Here is a 21332-nt window from a genome sequence, read left to right on the forward strand (position 1 = left end):
AAAGGGGTGCTGGGGAGGCAAAATGGGGTGATTCAGGGCAAAAGCGGTGGTGGGTATGGGGGGAAAGAGGGGTCAGAAAGGGGAGATGATGGGGCAAATGGGGAGAATGGGGGCTAAATGGGCTAAATGGGGGTGTGGAGTGGGATAATGGGGTGAGGGGGATGAAAATGGGGGGTGAAGTGGGGGAAGAATGAGGGGCAGTGGATGCAAGGGCCAAAAGCGGTGAAGGGAGCGATGGGGGGGCAAAATGGGGGGTGGGGGGCAAAATAGGGTGAGGGGTAATATGGGGAGACAAAGTGGGGTGATTGGAGACAAAATGAAGGTGAGGGGGTGTAAGATGGGGGGCACGGTGGGGAGTTTGGGTTAGAGGAGTGATGAGGGGTCAAAATGGGGTGAGTGGGGCAAACCAGGGGGGTAAATGAGGTGGAGGGGCAAAATGGGGTAAAGGGGATCAAAATGGGGGGGCAAAACGAGGGGGGTAAAATGGGGCTTTCTGTGGGGTCATCATCCATCTGTGGGGCTCAGCACCCAGTTTTGGGGCTCAGCGCTCATCTTTGGGTTTAGATAAGGACCGACCACCCTGATAACAGCAACGGCCTCCAGGAAAGGAGAAGTCGGTAACGGCCGGAGCAGGGAGAGGGACCTTTGGGGACAAGGAGAGGGGACATGGGGGGAGTGGGGCACATGGGAGTGATGAGGGGGCAGAAAGGGGGGGCAGAAAGGGATGGGGGGCAGAAAGCACTGAGGAGATGGAAAGGAGGGGCAGAAAGGAATGGGGGTGCAGAAAGCGGTGAGGAGGGGCCAGATGGGGGGGCAGAAAGGGGGAGGTGGAAAGGGGGGTCGGAGAGGGATGAGGGGGCAGAAGGGGGTGTAGAAAGGGGAGGGGCAGAGGTGAGGACCCCACTGCCCAAAGCCAACCTTGGCCCCACACACACTGCGAAAGGGGGAGAGGAGGGAGAAGGTTGGTTATGGGGGCGATGGTGGAGATGATGGAGGCCTCAGGACCTCCAAGGGGGAGACCAGGAGGAGATGAGTGTGATGGCAAGGGAGGGGCCAGAGGTTCTGCAGACTGTCCACCAAACCCAAAAGCTGAGGAGCAGAGGGAGCAGCAGAGCTCCTACACATCATCCATGGGTTCCTACACATCCTCCATGGGTTCCTACACATCATCCATGGGTTCTTACACATCCTCCTTGGGATCCTACACAACAAACATGGCATCCTCCACATCATCCTTGGCATCCTACACATCACATGTGGGTTCCTCCACATCATCCATGGGTTCCTACACATCATAAGTGGGTTCCTACACAACAAGCACAGGTCCTACACATCACACATGGGTTCCTACAACTCTGTGTGAACACGACCATCCAACCAGTTCCTTATCCACCGAACTGTCCACCCAACCCATATCTCTTCAATCTAGAGAGAAGAATGTTGTGGGTGACCATATCAAAGGCGTTACAGCAGTCCAGATAGATCACATCCGTCGGTTTACCCGTGGCAATGCTGCGGTTACCCCACCATAGAAAGCCATCAAGTTGGTCAGACAGGACTTGCCCCTGGTGAAGCCGTGCCGGCTGCCGTTACCAACTCCCTGTCCTCCACGGGCTTTAGCAGAGCTTCCAGGAGGATCTGTTCCATGATCTTCGCAGGCACAGAGCGGGGCTGACAGGTCGGGAGTTCTCGGGGTCGTCTTTTCTACCCTTCTTAACAATGGGCACAACGTTCTCCTTCTTCCCGTCACCAGGGGCTTCTCCTGACTGCCGTCACTGTTCAGATCTCACGGAGAGGGGCTTGGCAACCACATCGGCCAATTCCCTCAGGACTCTGGCATGCATCTCGTCATTCTTGGCCACCTGGGCCACTGCTGCCTCACGTTCAGTCAACCAACACCTCCAGGTCCTTCTCCTCCAGGGACCTTTCCAGCCGCTCTTCCCCTGGTCTGGAGCACTGCACAGGGTTGTTGTGCCCCAAGTGCAGGACCCATCATTTGGCCTCGTTAACCTCATCCCGTTGGTCTCAGCCCATCTTTCCAGCCTGTTCCGATCCCTTTGGAGCCTCCCCACCCTCCAGCAGATCCACGCTTCCACCCAGCTTAGTGTCATCTGCAAACTTGCTAAGGGGCACTTGATGACTTCTTCCAGGTCATTGATGAAGACATTGAACAGGATTGGACCCAGCGCTGAGCTCCGGGGACACCGCTTGGGACTGTCCTCCAGCTGGAGGTAACTCCATTGACCACAACTCTTTGGGCCCGGCCATCCAACCAGTTTTCCACCCAGGCCAGAGGCTGACAGTGTCCCGAGCCGAAAGCTGTGACAAACTGTGTCCAAGGCTTTACTGGAGTCCAAGAAGACCATCCAGTCTTTCCCTCGTCCAGTAGTCGGGTCACTTTGTCATCGAAGGCCATCCGGATGGTTTGGCAGGACCTGTCTTTCATGACCCCGTGTTGACTGGGCCTCACCACCCGATCCTCTTGCATGAGCCTCATGAGAGCACTCAAGATCACCCATTCCATGACCTTCTCCAGCACTAAGGTCAGACTGGAGCTTCTTGGATCCTCCCTCCAACCCCTCTTGTAGAAGGGCAGAACATCAACCACCTCCAGTCAACTGGAACTGCCCCAGGAAGGCTGGAAGTGGATGGGAAGGGGTTTGGCAAGAACATCCACCAGCTCCATCAACACTCTTGGGTGGATCCCATCCAATCCCATGGATTTTTGCCTTAGGTCATGGGAGCTTCGTTCCGCTCCTCTAACTCCTGGGGATGTACTTTCACCGGCTTGGCCAATCTGATCGATTCTCAATGACCCCAGGAGTGTTGTGGTGACATTCCTAGTGACTCAAGGACACTGTGGTCCATTCCTGGTGCCCCCCAGGATGCTGTGGTTCCAATGCCGGTGTCCCCAAGGTCATTGTGATCCATTTGTGGTGACCCAAGGATGTAGCAGTCCCACTCCTGGTGCCCCCAAGGATGAAGAGGTCTCATTCCTGGTGACCCAAGGACACTATGATCCATTCCTGTTGACCCCAAGGCCACTGTTGCCCCATCCCCGGTGACCCCAGTGGTCTCGGTGCCCCATAGATGTCCAACGGCAGAGTTGTGGGAGCAGCCCGGAAGCCACAGTGGTCTCACTGGTCACACTGGGAGCCCAGGTCGTCCTCGTTAGAGCAGAGCCTGGACAATGCAATAACGAACCCCACGTTCCAGGAAAGCAGAAGTGGCCAATCCGTTCCAGGAACCTGCCCAAGCTTCCCTCACGCTGCAGCCATAAAAGCAGGAGACACCGGGCGAGGGGACAGACAGACAGACAGAAGGACCCTGAGGGACCCGGCTGCCTCCACACACGTCACCCACCCAGAGACACCTCGGCCACCAGCTCGAGAGCTATCGGTGAGTGCCTTCTCCCTGCATCTCCCGTAGTCTCCTTATCCTGTGTGATCGAGGTGGTCCATCACCTATCCTTGGGGTCCATCACCCATCCATGGGGTCCATCACCCATCCCATGGGCGTTGATCACCCCTTCAGGTGGTCCATCACCAATTCATAGTTTATATCATCCATCCATGGGGGTTGATCTCTCATCCATGCTGTCCATCACCCATCCATGGGGCCCAGCACCACCCGTGGGGCTCAGCACCCATCCAGTACCAGCCGTGGTGCCCTGGGATGGAGCTGAGCATCACAGGGGGACGTGGGGATGCCCAGCCTGGACAGGCCCTGGAGCCGCCCTGGAGCTCAGGACCCCTGCTCCGCTCTCTCCGCAGCAGCAGGATGGGTGCTGGGCCCACACGTCAACGCCTGCTCGGTTGCCTTCTCCTCCTGGCCTTCCTGGGGTCGATTCCCTGCCCGCCGACCGGATCCTGGAGGAACGTGCTGGCACCTCCATCCTGGCAGCAGCACCCGGTGCGTTCCCTCATCCTCCATCACAGATCCTCCATCCCTGACACCCTGATCCGCAGAGCTCGACCCCAAATCCCTTATGCCTGAGCCCTCATCCCTGACACCCTCAGCCTTCATCCCTGATCCCAAATCCCTCATTCCCAAACCCTGATTCCAAATCCCTGATTTCCAACCCATGATCCTAAATCCCTCATCCAAAAACCCTGATCCCAAATCCCTGACTCCCAGTCCCTGATCCCTAACCCCTCATTCCCAATCCCTGCTCCTTGGTCCCTCACCCATCATTGCAAATCCCTGATCCCAAACCTCCAACTCCCAGTCCCTGATCCCAAACTCCTGATCCCAAATCCTCCATCTCTGACCTCAAACCCATGATCTCGAATCCCTGATTCCCAGTCCCTGATCTCAAATCCCTGATCCCAAATCCCCGATCTCAGATCTCATATCCCTGATTCCCAATCTTTGATCTCTCATCCCAAATCTCTAATTCCCAGTCCCTCATCCCTGATTCCAACCCCCTCATCCCAAATTCCTAATCCCTGATTGCCAGTCTCTACTCCCAAATCCCCAACCCCTGCTCCCTGATACTCTGTTACCCTTATCCCAACCCACTCATCCCAAATTCCTGATTCCCAATTTCTGCTCCCAAACCCTTGATCCCAAATCCCCGATCTCTGATCTCAAGTCCCTGATTCCCAATCTCTGATCCCTGATCCCAAACCTCTGATCCCTGATCCCAAACCTTTGATCTAAAATCCCGGATCCCCAATCCTCAATCCCTGCTCCAAGAGACTCTCATCCCCTGATCCCCAATCCCTCATCCCTGATCCCCAAGCCCTGATTCCCAATCCCTAATTCCTAATCCCTGCTCCCTCACCCCCTGACCGGGGTGTCCCTAGGTTGAGGGGTTGTCCAGGTGGGGTATCCATGGGCGAAGGGGTGTCCTTGGATGGGGGTGTCACTGGCTGGGGGTGTCCTCGGTCGGGTTCTCCCTGGATTGGGTTGTCCATCAATTGTGGTGTCTGTAAATTGAGGGGTGTCCATGGTTTGAGGGGCGTCCATGGGTTGGGGTGTCCCAGATTGGGTTGTCCATGGTTTGAGGGGTGTCCATGGGTTGTGTGTCCATGGTTTGAGGGTCGTCCATGGGTTGGGGTGTCCCAGGTTGAATTGTCCGTGGCTTGAGGGGTGTCCATAGGTTGGGGGTGTCCCTGACTGGGGGTGTCCCTGGTCCCAGATGTCCAGCCCTACGTCCTGCAAGAGCCCCCCCGTGAGGGCGCACATCTGCCCCCACAACTGGATCCACTTCAGGGGCCACTGCTACGGGTACTTCACCCAGAGGAAAACCCAGGCCGAGGCGCAGGTGGGTGCTGCGGGGCTACTGGGGGGGCTTCGGGATGGGGATGGGGGGCACCCCAGGACCTGAGAACTGGGGGCTGCAGCCTGGGAAGGGCACCCCCAGATGGTTTTGGGGAGTTCCTGTGCCCGGGTGGGTGCTGAGCCCCCCCTGTGTGCCCCCCAGGAGGAATGCAGCCGCTATGGCCCCACGGGGACTCTGGCGTCCATCCACACCGAGGGGAGCAGCGGTCGTCCTGGGCGAGTACGTGGCCTCCCAGCAGGATAGAGCCAACGTCTGGATTGGCCTGAAGGACGAGGAGCACGTGAGAGTGATGTCCCTGAGCACCCACTGACCCCCCGAGCACCCACTGACCCCCTGAGCACCCATTGACCCCATCCGTGAGCACCCACTGACCCCCCTGAGCATCCATTGACCTCTCTGAGCACCCACTGACCCCCTGAGCACCCACTGACCCACCTGAGCACCCACTGATGCCTGACCCCCACCCACTGACCTCTCCTTGCCCCCACCCCCAGACCGGGACATGGAGGTGTCGGATAGCTCCGTCCTGGACTACCTGCACTGGGATTGGGGTCAACCCGTCCAATGGAGGAACTGGTACTGTGTGGTCCTCGGGCAGAACTCAGGTCAGTGGGGGGGCTACGGAGAGAGGGGAGGGGGCACGGTATTGGGCGGAGGGGGGATTGGTGGAGGTGGGGGGGGTGGAGATGATGGGGTGAACAGGAGGAGGGTGATGGTGGAGATGATGGGGTGAAAGGAATGGGGGTGATGGTGGAGATGATGGAGATGATGGGGTGAAAGGAATGGGGGTGATGGTGGAGATGGTGGAGATGATGGGGTGAAAGGAATGGGGGTGATGGGAGCGATGGAGATGGGTTGATGGGGTGGTGAAGGTGGGGGGGTTGGAGATGAGGGGATGGTGATGGGGGGTGATGGAGGGGAGGGGCTAAAGGGGATGGGGTGAGGGGGAAGAAGGTGATGGGGCAATGGAGAGAGGAGTGGTGGAGATGGGGTGATGGAGACAAATGGGTGGAGATGGGGGTGATGGGGTGAAGGAGACAGAGGTGATGGAGATGAGGGTGATGGAGATGATAGGATGGAGGTGGGGGTGATGGGAGGATAGAAGTGGGATGGAGGTGGGGGTGATGGGGGAATGGAGATGGGGTGGAAGGGGGGGGGGATGGGGGGATGGAGGCACTGAGGGGGTGTCGGGGCTGGGGGTGACTCGGTGTCCCCTCAGCTTTCCAGTATTGGCGCAACTACTCCTGCCAGGAGCAGTATCCCCTTCCTCTGCCAGTACCAGGTGTGAGGGGGGGCTGCCCTCACCTCTCTGCTCCCATGGGGTCACCCCCCACACCCCGCACCCCCCAATTCCTTCTCCCAACCCTGCACCCACTGGCAATAAAGCTTGGCTACAGCAACCCAGTGCCTGAGTTGGGGACATCAGAGCTGGGGACACCCCAACTTGGGGGGACATCCCAACTTGGGAGCACACCTTGTATGGGGACACCTTGAGTTGGGGACCCTAGGAATTGGGGACACCCCCTTGGGACACCCCTGTCTTGGGGACACTCCTGCTTTGGGACACTCCCTTGGGGACACCTTGAGTTGGGGAATACCATGCCTTGGGACCCGCCCCTGTATGGGGACCCCCTGAGTTGGACACCCCCTGCTTTTGGGACATCCCCTGCCTTGGGGACCCCTTGTATGGGGACCCCTTGTATGGGGACCCTTGAGTTGGAGACCCCCTGAGTTAGGGACCCCCGCTTTGGGACGTTTTTGCAGTGGGGACCATCGCTTGTATGGGGACCCCCTGCCTTGGGGACCCCTTAGTTAGGGACCTCCTGCCTTGGGGACCCCTTGAGTTGGGCACTCCCTGCCTTGGGGGCACCCTGATCTGGAGACCCCCAGCCTTGGGGACACCCCCCTGCCTTGGTGACCACAACCTGCCTTGGGGACCCGCTGAGTTGGGGACGCCCCTGCCTTGGGGACCCCTTGAATTGGGGACCCCCTACTTTGGAGACCCCCCTGTACAGGGACCCCCTGGCTTGGGGACACTCTGTACTGGAGACCTCCTGAGTTGGGGACCTCCAGCCTTGGGGACACCCCCACCTTGGGGACACCTCTGTCTTGGGGACCCCTTGTACAGGGACACCTTGAGTTGGGGACCCCCTGCGTTGGGGATCCCCTGAGTTGGGGACCCCCTGAGCTGGGGACATTCCCTATATGGGGACCCCCTGCCTTGGGACACCCCCTTGAAGCCCCACCCTGCCCTTGGGCCCCCCCTGTTTTGGGCACCCCCCTACCCTGAGCGGAGCCAGGGCTGCTGCGGGTCCTTTATTGGGGGGGCCAAAATCGGGGGGGCAAATGGTGGTGAGTGGGGGTGATGGGGTCAAAATGGAGTGAGAGAAGGCATAAAGGGGGGGAAACGGGGGTGGGTCAAAATGGGTGTGAGAGGGATCAAAACGGGGGGGAAAATGGTGTAGGGGGCAAAATGATGGGGGCAAAATGGCATCAAAATGAGTCTGAGGGGCAAAATGGTGGGGAAATGGGGTGAGAGGGAGTGCTGGGGAGGCAAAATGGGGTGATTGGGGGCAAAATGGGATAAATGGGGGTGTGAGGGGGCAAAATGGTGTGAGAGGGATCAAAATGGGGGCGAAGTGGGGGAAGAATTATGGGCAATGGGTGCGGGGGGGCAAAATGGGGTGAGGGGGCGATGGGGGCAAAATGGGGGGTGGGGGAAACATGGGGTGAGGGGTAATATGGGGGAAATGGGGGGGGGGGGGAAAATGGGGTGGGGGGCACAAAGTGGGGAGAGGAGGTAAAATGGGGGGCAAAATAGGTGGGCAATGAGTATGGGGCAAAATGGGGGGCAAAATGAGGAGGCAAAATGGGGTGATGGGAGCTAAATGGTGTGGGGGACAAAATGGGGGGAGTTGGGGTTGAGGGCAAAATGGTTTGGGGCAAAATGGGGCGAGTGGGGGCAAAATGGGGGTTAATAGGGTGAGGGTTAAATGGGGAGGCAAAGTGGGGTGATTGGAGACAAAATGAAGGTGAGGGGTGTAAGATGGGGGGCACGGTGGGGAGTTTGGGTGAGAGGAGTGATGAGGGGTCAAATGGGGTGAGTGGGGCAAACCAGGGGGGTAAATGAGGTGGAGGGGCAAAATGGGGTGAAGGGGATCAAAATGGGGGGCAAAACGAGGGGGGTAAAATGGGGGGTAAAATGGGGCTCTGTGGGGTCATCATCCATCTGTGGGGCTCAGCACCCAGTTTTGGGGCTCAGCGCTGATCTTCGCGCGGTTTAGATAAGGACCACCCCTGATAACAGCAACGGCCTCCAGGAAAGGAGAAGTCGGTAACGGCCGGAGCAGGGAGAGGGACCTTTGGGGACAAGGAGAGGGGACATGGGGGGGAGTGGGGCACATGGGAGTGATGAGGGGGCAGAAAGGGGGGGCAGAAAGGGATGGGGGGCAGAAAGGAGTGAGGAGACGGAAAGGAGGGGCAGAAAGGGATGGGGGGCAGAAAGGGGTGAGGAGACAGAAAGGAGGGGCAGAGAGGGCAGAAAGGGATGGGAGCAGAAAGGGGGAGTAGGAAAGGGGGGTCGGAGAGGGATGAGGGGGTAGAAGGGGGTGCAGAAAGGGGAGGGGGCAGAGGTGAGGACCCCACCGGTCAAGCCAACCTTGGCCCCGCACACTGTCGAAAGGGGGAGAGCGGGGGCGAAGGTTGGTTATGGGGGCGATGGTGGAGATGATGGAGGCCTCAGGACCTCCAAGGGGGAGACCAGGAGGAGATGAGTGTGATGGCAAGGGAGGGGCCAGAGGTTCTGCAGACTGTCCACCAAACCCAAAAGCTGAGGAGCAGAGGGAGCAGCAGAGCTCCTACACATCATCCATGGGTTTCTACACATCGTCCATGGGATCCTACACAACAAACATGGCATCCTCCACATCATCCTTGGCATCCTACACATCAAAATGTGGGGTCCTCCACATCATCCATGGGTTCCTACACATCATAGGTGGGTTCCTACACAACAAACACAGGTCCTACACATCACACATGGGTTCCTACAACTCTGTGTGGAACACGACCATCCAACCAGTTCGTTATCCACCGAACTGTCCACCCGTCCAACCCATATCTCTTCAATCTAGAGAGGAGGATGTTGTGGGTGACCATATCAAAGGTGTTACAGCAGTCCAGATAGATCATATCCGTCGGTTTACCCGTGGCAATGCTGCGGTTACCCCACCATAGAAAGCCATCAAGTTGGGTCAGACAGGGACTTGCCCCTGGTGAAGCCGTGCCGGCTGCCGTTACCAACTCCCTGTCCTCCAGGGCTTTAGCAGAGCTTCCAGGAGGATCTGTTCCATGATCTTCGCAGGCACAGAGCGGGGCTGACAGGTCGGGAGTTCTCGGGGTCGTCTTTTCTACCCTTCTTAACAATGGGCACAACGTTCTCCTTCTTCCCGTCACCAGGGGGCTTCTCCTGACTGCCGTCACTGTTCAGATCTCACGGAGAGGGGCTTGGCAACCACATCGGCCAATTCCCTCAGGACTCTGGCATGCATCTCGTCATTCTTGGCCACCTGGGCCACTGCTGCCTCACGTTCAGTCAACCAACACCTCCAGGTCCTTCTCCCTCCAGGGACCTTTCCAGCCGCTCTTCCCCTGGTCTGGAGCACTGCACAGGGTTGTTGTGCCCCAAGTGCAGGGACCCATCATTTGGCCTCGTTAAACCTCATCCCGTTGGTCTCAGCCCATCTTTCCAGCCTGTTCCGATCCCTTTGGAGCCTCCCCACCCTCCAGCAGATCCACGCTTCCACCCAGCTTAGTGTCATCTGCAAACTTGCTAGAGGGCACTTGATGACTTCTTCCAGGTTCATTGATGAAGACATTGAAACAGGATTGGACCCAGCGCTGAGCTCCGGGGACACCGCTTGGGACTGTCCTCCAGCTGGAGGTAACTCCATTGACCACAACTCTTTGGGCCCGGCCATCCAACCAGTTTTCCACCCAGGCCAGAGGCTGACAGTGTCCCGAGCCGAAAGCTGTGACAAACTGTGTCCAAGGCTTTACTGGAGTCCAAGAAGACCATCCAGTCTTTCCCTCGTCCAGTAGTCGGGTCCACTTGTCATCGAAGGCCAATCCGGATGGTTTGGCAGGACCTGTCTTTCATGACCCCGGTGTTGACTGGCCTCACCACCCGATCCTCTTGCATGAGCCTCATGAGAGCACTCAAGATCACCCATTCCATGACCTTCTCCAGCACTAAGGTCAGGACTGGAGCTTCTTGGATCCTCCCTCCAACCCCTCTTGTAGAAGGCAGAACATCAACCACCTCAGTCAACTGGAACTGCCCCAGGAAGGCTGGAAGTGGATGGGGAAGGGGTTGTGGCAAGAACATCCACCAGCTCCATCAACACTCTTGGGTGGATCCCATCCAATCCCATGGATTTTTGCCTTAGGTCATGGGAGCTTCGTTCCGCTCCTCTAACTCCTGGGGATGTACTTTCACCGGCTTGGCCAATCTGATCGATATTCTCAATGACCCCAGGAGTGTTGTGGTGACATTCCTAGTGACTCAAGGACACTGTGGTCCATTCCTGGTGCCACCCCAGGATGCTGTGGTTCCAATGCCCGGTGTCCCCAAGGTCATTTGTGATCCATTTGTGGTGACCCAAGGATGTAGCAGTCCCACTCCTGGTGCCCCCAAGGATGAAGAGGTCTCATTCCTGGTGACCCAAGGACACTATGATCCATTCCTGTTGACCCCAAGGCCACTGTGCCCCATCCCCGGTGACCCAGTGGTCTCGGTGCCCCATAGATGTCCAACGGCAGAGTTGTGGGAGCAGCCCGGAAGCCACAGTGGTCTCACTGGTCACACTGGGAGCCCAGGTCGTCCTCGTTAGAGCAGAGCCTGGACAATGCAATAACGAACCCCACGTTCCAGGAAAGCAGAAGTGGCCAATCCGTTCCAGGAACCTGCCCAAGCTTCCCTCACGCTGCAGCCATAAAAGCAGGAGACACGGGCGAGGGGACAGACAGACAGACAGAAGGACCCTGAGGGACCCGGCTGCCTCCACACACGTCACCCACCCAGAGACACCTCGGCCACCAGCTCGAGAGCTATCGGTGAGTGCCTTCTCCCTGCATCTCCCGTAGTCTCCTTATCCCTGTGTGATCGAGGTGGTCCATCACCTATCCTTGGGGTCCATCACCCATCCATGGGGTCCATCACCCATCCATGGGCGTTGATCACCCCTTCAGGTGGTCCATCACCAATTCATAGTTTATATCATCCATCCATGGGGGTTGATCTCTCATCCATGCTGTCCATCACCCATCCATGGGGCCCAGCACCACCCGTGTGGGCTCAGCACCCATCCAGTACCAGCCGTGGTGCCCTGGGATGGAGCTGAGCATCACAGGGGGACGTGGGGATGCCCAGCCTGGACAGGCCCTGGAGCCGCCCTGGAGCTCAGGACCCCTGCTCCGCTCTCTCCGCAGCAGCAGGATGGGTGCTGGGCCCACACGTCAACGCCTGCTCGGTTGCCTTCTCCTCCTGGCCTTCCTGGGGGTCGATTCCCTGCCCGCCGACCGGATCCTGGAGGAACGTGCTGGCAACTCCATCCTGGCAGCAGCAGCCCGGTGCTGTTCCCTCATATCCTTCCATCCCAGATCCTCCATCCCTCATCCCTGACACCCTGTGATCCCCAGAGCTCAACCCCAAATCCCTTATTCCTGAGCCCTCATCCCTGACACCCTCAGCCTTCCTCCCTGATCCCAAATCCCTCATTCCCAACCCCTGATCCTGAATCCCTGATTTCCAACCCATGATCCTAAATCCCTCATCCAAAAACCCTGATCCCAAATCCCTGACTCCAGTTCCCTGATCCCTAACCCCTCATTCCCAATCCCTGCTCCTTGGTCCCCTCACCCATCATCGCAAATGCCTGATCCCAAACCTCCAACTCCCAGTCCCTGATTCCCACAAACTCCTGATCCCAAATCCTCCATCTCTGACCTCAAACCCCAGATCTCGAATCCCTGATTCCCAGTCCCTGATCTCAAACCCCTGATCCCAATCCCCCGATCTCAGATCTCATATCCTGATTCCCAATCTCTGATTCCTCATCCCAAATCTCTAATTTCCAGTCCCTCATCCCTGATTCCAACCCCCTCATCCAAATTCCTAATCCCTGATTGCCAGTCTCTACTCCAAATCCCCAACCCCTGCTCCCTGATACTCTGTCACCCTTATTCCCAACCCACTCATCCCAAATTCCTGATTCTGAATTCCTGCTCCCAAACCCTTGATCCCAAATCGCCGATCTCTGATCTCAAGTCCCTGATTCCCAATCCCTGATCCCAAACCTTTGATCTAAAATCCCTGATCCCCAATCCTCAATCCCTGCTCCAAGAGACTCTCATCCCCTGATCCCCAATCCCTCATCCCTGATCCCCAAGCCCTGATTCCCAATCCCTAATTCCTAATCACCTGCTCCCTCCACCCCCCTGACCGGGGTGCTGTCCCTAGGTTGAGGGGTGTCCCAGGTTGGGGTATCCATGGGCGAAGGGGTTGTCCTTGGATGGGGGTGTCACTGGCTGGGGTGTGTCCTCGGGTGGGGTTGTCCCTGGATTGGGTTTGTCCATCAATTGTGGTGTCTGTAAATTGAGGGGTGTCCATGGTTTGAGGGGTGTCCATGGGTTGGGGTGTCCATGGTTTGAGGGGTGTCCATGGGTTGTGTGTCCATGGTTTGAGAGGTGTCCATGGGTTGGTGTGTCCCAGATTGAGTTGTCCGTGGTTTGAGGGGTGTCCATAGGTGGGGGTGTCTCTGACTGGGGGTGTCCCTGGTCCCAGATGTCCAGCCCTACGTCCTGCAAGAGCCCCCCGTGAGGGCGCACATCTGCCCCCACAACTGGATCCACTTCAGGGGCCACTGCTACGGGTACTTCACCCAGAGGAAAACCCAGGCCGAGGCGCAGGTGGGTGCTGGGGGGCTACTGGGGGGGCTTCGGGATGGGATGGGGACGGGGGGCACCCCAGGACCTGCGAACTGGGGGGCTGCAGCCTGGGGAGGGCACCCCAGATGGTTTTGGGGAGTTCCTGTGCCCGGGTGGGTGCTGAGCCCCCCCTGTGTGCCCCCCAGGAGGAATGCAGCCGCTATGGCCCCACGGGGACTCTGGCGTCCATCCACACCGAGGGGAGCAGCGTCGTCCTGGGCGAGTACGTGGACTCCCAGCAGGATAGAGCCAACGTCTGGATTGGCCTGAAGGACGAGGAGCACGTGAGTGATGTCCCTGAGCACCCACTGACCCCCCCGAGCACCCACTGACCCCCCTGAGCACCCACTGACCCCCCGCGAGCACCCACTGACCTCTCTGAACACCCACTGACCCCCCCGAGCACCCATTGACCCCATCCCTGAGCACCCACTGACCCCCCTGGGCACCCACTGACCCACCTGAGCACCCACTGATGCCTGACCCCCACCCATGACCTCTCCTTGCCCCCACCCCCAGACCGGGACATGGAGGTGGTCGGATAGCTCCGTCCTGGACTACCTGCACTGGGATTGGGGTCAACCCGTCCAATGGAGGAACTGGTACTGTGTGGTCCTCGGGCAGAACTCAGGTCAGTGGGGGGGCTACGGGGAGAGGGGAGGGGGCACGGGATTGGGCGGAGGGGGGATTGGTGGAGGTGGGGGTGATGGAGATGATGGGGTGAAGAGGAGGAGGGTGATGGTGGGGTGAAGAGGAGGAGGGTGATGGTGGAGATGGTGGAGATGATGGGGTGAAGGGAATGGGGGTGATGGGAGCGATGGAGATGGGTTGATGGGGTGGTGAAGGTGGGGGGGTTGGAGATGAGGGTGATGGAGATGATAGGATGGAGATGATGGAGGGGAGGGGCTAAAGGGGATGGGGTGAGGGGGAAGAAGGTGATGGGGCAATGGAGAGAGGAGTGGTGGAGATGGGGTGATGGAGACGAATGTGTGGAGATGGAGGTGATGGGGTGAAGGAGACAGAGGTGATGGAGATGAGGGTGATGGAGATGATAGGATGGAGGTGGGGATGATGGGAGGATAGAAGTGGGATGGAGGTGGGGGTGATGGGAGGATAGAAGTGGGATGGAGGTGGGGGTGATGGGAGGATAGAAGTGAGGATGGAGGTGGGGGTGACGGGGGAATGGAGATGGGGCTGGAAGGGAGGCGTGATGGGGGGATGGAGGCACTGAGGGGGTGTTGGGCTGGTGTTGACTCAGTGGTCCCCTCGCTTTCCAGTATTGCACAACTACTCCTGCCAGGAGCAGTTCCCCTTCCTCTGCCAGTACCAGGTTGTGAGGGGGGGCTGCCCCTCACCTCTCTGCTCCCATGGGGTCACCCCCACACCCCGCACCCCCCAATCCTTCCCCCGACCCCCTGCACCCGCTGGCAATAAAGCTTGGGACTAGAGCACCCAGTGCCTTGATGTTGGGGACATCAGAGCTGGGGACACCCCAACTTGGGGACACCCCAACTTGGGGACACACCTTGTATGGGGACACCTTGAGTTGGGGACCCTCTGAATTGGGGACACCCCCTTGGGGGGACACCCCTGCCTTGGGGACACTCCTGCTTTGGGGACACTCCTTGGGGACACCTTGAGTTGGGGAATACAATGCCTTGGGACCCCCCCCTGTATGGGGACCCCCTGAGTTGTACACCCCCTGCTTTGGGGACATCCCTGCCTTGCGGACCCCCTGCTTTGGGGACATCCCTGCCTTGGGGACCCCTTGTATGGGGACCCTTTGAGTTGGAGACCCCCTGAGTTAGGGGTACCCTGAGTTAGGGACCCCTGCCTTGGGGACTTTCTGCCTTTGGGGACATCCCTTGTATGGGGACCCCTGCCTTGGGGACCCCCTTAGTTAGGACCTCCTGCCTTGGGGACCCCTTGAGTTGGGCACTTCCTGCTTTGGGGGACACCCTGATCTGGAGTGGGCAAAATGGGGGGATAAAGGGGGTATGGGGGTGGGAAACTGGGGGGGAGTGGAGGTGGGGAAATGGGAGGGAATATGTGCGGGGGGGCAAAATAGGGGTTGAAGGGGGACGATGGGGTCAACAAGAGGGGTGGTGGTCAAAATGGGGTGGGGGTAATATGAGGGAAATTGGGGTGGGGCAATATGGGGATGAGGGTACAAAGTGGGGAGAGGAGTAAAATGGGGGGAAATGGGTGTTAGAGGGGGCGCTGTGGAAGCAAAATGGGGTGTGGGGGGCATAATGGGGAGAGAAATGGGGGTGAGGTGGGGTGGGGGGGTAAAATTGGGGAGCAAAATAGAGGGGGCAATGAGAATGGGGCATAATGGGAAGAGAAATGGGGGGAATGGGAGCCAAATGGTGTGGGGGACAAAATAGGGGGGAGTTGGGGTTGAGGGGCAAAATGGTTTGGGGGCAAAATGGTGGAGTGGGGGCCAAAATGGGGGGTAAATGGAGGGGGCAAAATCGGTTTGGGGCAAAATGGGGGGTAAATGGAAGAGGCAAAATGGAGGGGAACGGCTAGTGGGGGCAAAATGAGGCGAAGAGGTAAAATGGGGAGGGAAATGGGGAGGGAGGACAAAATGGAGTGAGGGGACAAAATGGGGGGGGAATGGGGTGTGGGGACAAATCGGATGGGAGGCAAGAACAGGGGGACAGATGGTGGTGAGGGGAGGTGATTGGAGGCAAAAATGGGTGAGAGGAGGCAAAATGGGGTGGAGAGGAGGCAAAACGGGGCAAAAATGGGGTAGGAGGCAAATGATGGGGGATATAAATGGCGTCAAAATGAGTCTGAGGGGCAAAATGGTGGGGAAATGGGGTGAGGGGGGGTGCTGGGGAGGCAAAATGGGGTGATTGGGGGCAAAATGGGGTGAGTGGGGGCAAAATGGGGGGGATAAAGGGAGTATGGGGTGGGAAAATGGGGGCAATGAGGTGGGAAATGGGAGGTAATATGTGCGGGGGGGCAAAATGGGGTGAGAGGGGCGATGGGGTCAAAAGAGGGGTGGTGGGCAAAAATGGGGGTGGGGGCACAAAGTGGGGAGAGGAGGTAAAATGGGGGTAAAATGGGGGTGAGAGGGGGCGCTGTGGAGGCAAAATGAGGCGAGGGTGTAAAATGGGGAGAGAACATGGTGGAGGGGGGACAAAATGGAGTGAGAGGGACAAAGGGGCGGAATGGGGTGGTGGGAGCAAATGGTGGTGAGGGGGGAAAGGCGGGCCGCCCCAAACGGAGTGAGGTGAGAGGAGGCAAAATAGGGGGGAAACGGGGGGTTGGGGGGGCAAAATGGGGTGAGAGAGATCAAAATGGGGGGGGAAATGGGGTGAGGGGGCAAAATGGAGGAAAATGGGGTGGGGGGCAAAATGATGGGGGCAAAATGGCGTCAAAATGGGTCTGAGGGGCAAAATAGTGGGGAAATGGGGGTGAGGGGGGTGCTGGGGAAGCAAAATGGGGTGATTGAGGGCAAAATGAGGGTGGGGCAGAATGGGGGTCAGAGGGGGGAGATGATGGGGCAAAATGGGGTGAATGGGGCAAAATGGGATAAATGGGGGGTGTGAGGGGGCAAAATGGTGTGAGAGGGATCAAAATGGGGGCGAAGTGGGGGAAGAATTATGGGCGTTGGGTGTGGGGGGCAAAATGGGGTGAGGGGGAGATGGGGGGCAAAATGGGGGTGGGGACAACATGGGGTGAGGGGTAATATGGGGACATGGGAGTGGGGCAACATGAGGTGGGGGCACAAAGTGGGGAGAGGAGGTAAAATGGGGGGGAAATGGGGGTGAGAGTGGGCGCTGGGGGGCAAAATGGAGTGTGGGGGCAGAATGGGGAGAGAAATGGGGGTGAGGTGGGGTGAGGGGGGTAAAATGGGGGGCAAAGTAGGTGGGCAATGAGGATGGGCAAAATGGGGAGAAAATGGGGTGATGGGAGCCAAATGGTGTGGGGGACAAAATGGGGGGAGTTGGGGTGGAGGGGCAAATGATTTGGGGGCAAAACGGGGTGAGTGGGAGCAAACTGAGGGTGGAGGGGCAAAATAGCGGAGCATAGGGGAAATGGGGGTCACAGGGGGCGATGAGGGGGCAAAATGGGGTGAGTGGGGGCAAAATGGGAGGTAAATGGAGAGGTAAAATGGGGGGAATGCAGTGGGGGGGGCAAAATGAGGAAATGGGTAAAATGGGGAGGGAAATGGGGAGGGGGGACAAAATGAGAGTGAGGGGGGCAAAATGGAGAGGTAAAATGGGGGGAATGGGTGTGGGGGCAAAATCGGAGGGGGGCCAAAACGGGGGGGCAGATGGTGGTGAGGGGAGGTGATGGAGGCAAAATGGAAAGAGGAGTCAAAATAGGGGAGAAACGGGGTTGGGGGTCAAAATGGGGTAAAACTGGGTCTGGGGGGGCTAAATGGTGGGGAAATGGGATGAAAGGGGTGCTGGGGAGGCAAAATGGGGTGATTGGGGACAAAATGAGGGCGGGGGCAGAATGGGGGTCAGAGGGGGAGATGATGGGGCAAAATGGGTGAATGGGCAAAATGGATAAATGGGTGGTGTGAGGGGGCAAAATGGTGTGAGAGGGATCAAAATGGGGCGAAGTGGGGGAAGAATTATGGGCGTTGGGTGTGGGGGGCAAATTGGGGTGAGGGGGAGATGGGGGGCAAAATGGGGGTGGGGACAACATGGGGTGAGGGGTAATATGGGGGAAATGGGGGTGGGGGCAACATGAGGTGGGGGCACAAAGTGGGGAGAGGAGGTAAAATGGGGGAAATGGGGGTGTGAGAGTGGGCGCTGGGAGGCAAAATGGAGTGTGGGGGGCAGAATGGGGAGAAGAAAATGGGGGTGAGGTGGGGGTGAGGGGGGGTAAAATGGGGGGCAAAGTAGGTGGGCAATGAGGATGGGGCAAAAATGGGGAGAAAATGGGGTGATGGGAGCCAAATGGTGTGGGGGACAAAATGGGGGGAGGTTGGGGTGGAGGGGGCAAATGATTTTGGGGCAAAACGGGGTGAGTGGAGCAAACTGAGGGTGGAGGGGCAAAATAGCGGAGCATAGGGGGGAAATGGGGGTCACAGGGGGCGATGAGGGGGCAAAATGGGGTGAGTGGGGGCAAAATGGGAGGTAAATGGAGAGGTAAAATGGGGGGAATGCAGTGGGGGGGCAAAATGAGGAAATGGGTAAAATGGGGAGGGAAATGGGGAGGGGGGAACAAAATGGAGTGAGGGGGGCAAAATGGAGAGGTAAAATGGGGGGAATGGGGTGTGGGGGCAAAATCGGATGGGGGGCCAAAACGGGGGGGGCAGATGGTGGTGAGGGGAGGTGATGGAGGCAAAATGGAAAGAGGAGTCAAAATAGGGGAGAAACGGGGTTGGGGGTCAAAATGGGGTAAAACTGGGTCTGGGGGGCAAAATGGTGGGGAAATGGGATGAAAGGGGTGCTGGGGGCAAAATGGGGTGATTTAGGGCAAAAACGGTGGTGGGCATGGGGGGAAAGAGGGGTCAGAAAGGGGAGATAATGGGGCAAATGGGAAGAATGGGGGCTAAATGGGGGTGTGGAGTGGGATAATGGGGTGAGGGGGATCAAAATGGGGGGTGAAGTGGGGGAAGAATGAGGGGCAGTGGATGTGCGGGCCAAAAGCGGTGAGTGGAGAGATGGGGGGCAAAATGGGGGTGGGGGGCAAAATAGGGTGAGGGGTAATATGGGAGGCAAAGTGGGGTGATTGGAGACAAAATGAAGGTGAGGGGGTGTGTAAGATGGGGGGCACGGTGGGGAGTTTGGGTTAGAGGAGTGATGAGGGGTCAAAATGGGGTGAGTGGGGCAAACCAGGAGGGTAAATGAGGTGGAGGGGCAAAATGGGGTAAAGGGGGATCAAAATGGGGGGGCAAAACGAGGGGGGTAAAATGGGGGTAAAATGGGGCTTTCTGTGGGGTCATCATCCATCTGTGGGGGCTCAGCACCCAGTTTTGGGGCTCAGCGCTCATCTTTGGGTTTAGATAAGGACCGACCACCCTGATAACAGCAACGGCCTCCAGGAAAGGAGAAGTCGGTAAGGGCCGGAGCAGGGAGAGGGACCTTTGGGGACAAGGAGAGGGGACATGGGGGGGAGTGGGGCACATGGGAGTGATGAGGGGGCAGAAACGGGGGGCAGAAAGGGATGGGGGGCAGAAAGGAGTGAGGAGACAGAAAGGGGGGGCAGAAAAGGGATGGGGAGCAGAAAGGTGGGAGTAGGAAAGGGGGGGTCGGAGAGGGATGAGGGGGCAGAAGGGGGGTGCAAGAAAGGGGAGGGGCAGAGGTGAGAACCCCACTGGCCAAAGCCAACCTTGGCCCCACACACCACTGCGAAAGAGGGAGAGGGGGGAGAAGGTTGGTTATGGGGGCGATTGGTGGAGATGATGGAGGCCTCAGGACCTCCAAGGGGGAGACCCAGAAGGAGATGAGTGTGATGGCAAGGGAGGGGCATAGGTTCTGCAGACTGTCCACCAACCCAAAACCTGAGGAGCAGAGGGAGCAGCAGAGCTCCTACACATCATCCATGGGTTCCTACACATCCTCCATGGGTTCCTACACATCATCCACGGGATCCTACACAGCAAACATGGGGTCTTCCACACCATCCTTGGCATCCGACACATCACATGTGGGGTCCTCCACATCATCCATGGGTTCCTACACATCATAGGTGGGTTCCTACACAACAAACACAGGTCCTACACATCACACATGGGTTCCTACAACTCTGTGTGAACACGACCATCCAACCAGTTCCTTATCCACTGAACTGTCCACCCAACCCATATCTCTTCAGTCTAGAGAGAAGGATGTTGTGGGTGACCGTATCAAAGGCGTTACAGCACTCCAGATAGATCATATCCGTCGGTTTACCCGTGGCAATGCTGCGGTTACCCCACCATAGAAAGCCATCAAGTTGGTCAGACAGGACTTGCCCCTGCTGAAGCCGTGCCGGCTGCCGTTAATCACCTCCCTGTCCTCCACGGGCTTTAGCAGAGCTTCCAGGAGGATCTGTTCCATGATCTTCCCAGGCACAGAGCGGGGCTGACAGGTCGGGAGTTCTCGGGTCGTCTTTTCTACCCTTCTTCACAATGGGCAACAACGTTCTCCTTCTTCCAGTCACCAGGGCTTCTCCTGACTGCCGTCACTGTTCAGATCTCACGGAGAGGGGCTTGGCAACCACATCGGCCAATTTCCCTCAGGACTCTGGCATGCATCTCGTCATTCTTGGCCACCTGGGCCACTGCTGCCTCACGTTCAGTCAACCAACACCTCCAGGTCCTTCTCCTCCAGGCAGCTCTCCAGCCGCTCTGCCCCTGGTCTGGAGCACTGCACAGGGTTGTTGTGCCCCAAGTGCAGGACCCATCATTTGGCCTCGTTAACCTCATCCCGTTGGTCTCAGCCCATCTTTCCAGCCTGTTCCGATCCCTTTGGAGCCTCCCCACCCTCCAGCAGATCCACGCATCCACCCAGCTTAGTGTCATCTGCAAACTGTGCTGAGGGGACACTCATCCAGGTCATTGATGAAGACATTGAACAGGATTGGACCCAGCGCTGAGCTCTGGGGACACCGCTTGGGACTGTCCTCCAGCTGGAGGTAACTCCATTGACCACAACTCTTTGGGCCCGGCCATCCAACCAGTTTTCCACCCAGGCCAGAGGCTGACAGTGTCCCGAGCCGAACGCTGTGACAAACTGTGTCCAAGGCTTTACTGGAGTCCAAGAAGACCATCCAGTCTTTCCCTCGTCCAGTAGTCGGGTCACTTTGTCATCGAAGGCCATCCGGATGGTTTGGCAGGACCTGTCTTTCATGACCCCGTATTGACTGGGCCTCACCACCCGATCCTCTTGCATGAGCCTCATGATAGCACTCAAGATCACCCATTCCATGACCTTCTCCAGCACTAAGGTCAGACTGGAGCTTCTTGGATCCTCCCTCCAACCCCTCTTGTAGAAGGGCAGGACATTAACCCACCTCCAGTCAACTTGAACCTGCCCCAGGAAGGCTGGAAGTGGATGGGAAGGGGTTTGGCAAGAACATCCACCAGCTCCATCAACACTCTTGGGTG

The 21332-nt window shown here is 58.0% G+C and overlaps 1 protein-coding gene across 1 annotated transcript; it reads left to right on the forward strand.

Moving 5' to 3' along the window:
• Positions 1 to 3279: 3279 nt before the first annotated feature.
• Positions 3280 to 14720, forward strand: LOC128852395 (C-type lectin-like; the record flags this gene model as incomplete). Its single annotated transcript, XM_054068996.1, has 6 exons — positions 3280 to 3399; positions 3774 to 3912; positions 13131 to 13255; positions 13420 to 13557; positions 13793 to 13904; positions 14551 to 14720. Coding segments are annotated over 6 exons (804 nt in total), but the record flags the coding sequence as incomplete, so codon positions are not given.
• Between the last annotated feature and the right edge of the window lie 6612 nt (positions 14721 to 21332).

Source organism: Cuculus canorus, chromosome 1 (assembly GCF_017976375.1).
Source record: "Cuculus canorus isolate bCucCan1 chromosome 1, bCucCan1.pri, whole genome shotgun sequence".
Taxonomy (NCBI): Eukaryota; Metazoa; Chordata; class Aves; order Cuculiformes; family Cuculidae; genus Cuculus; species Cuculus canorus.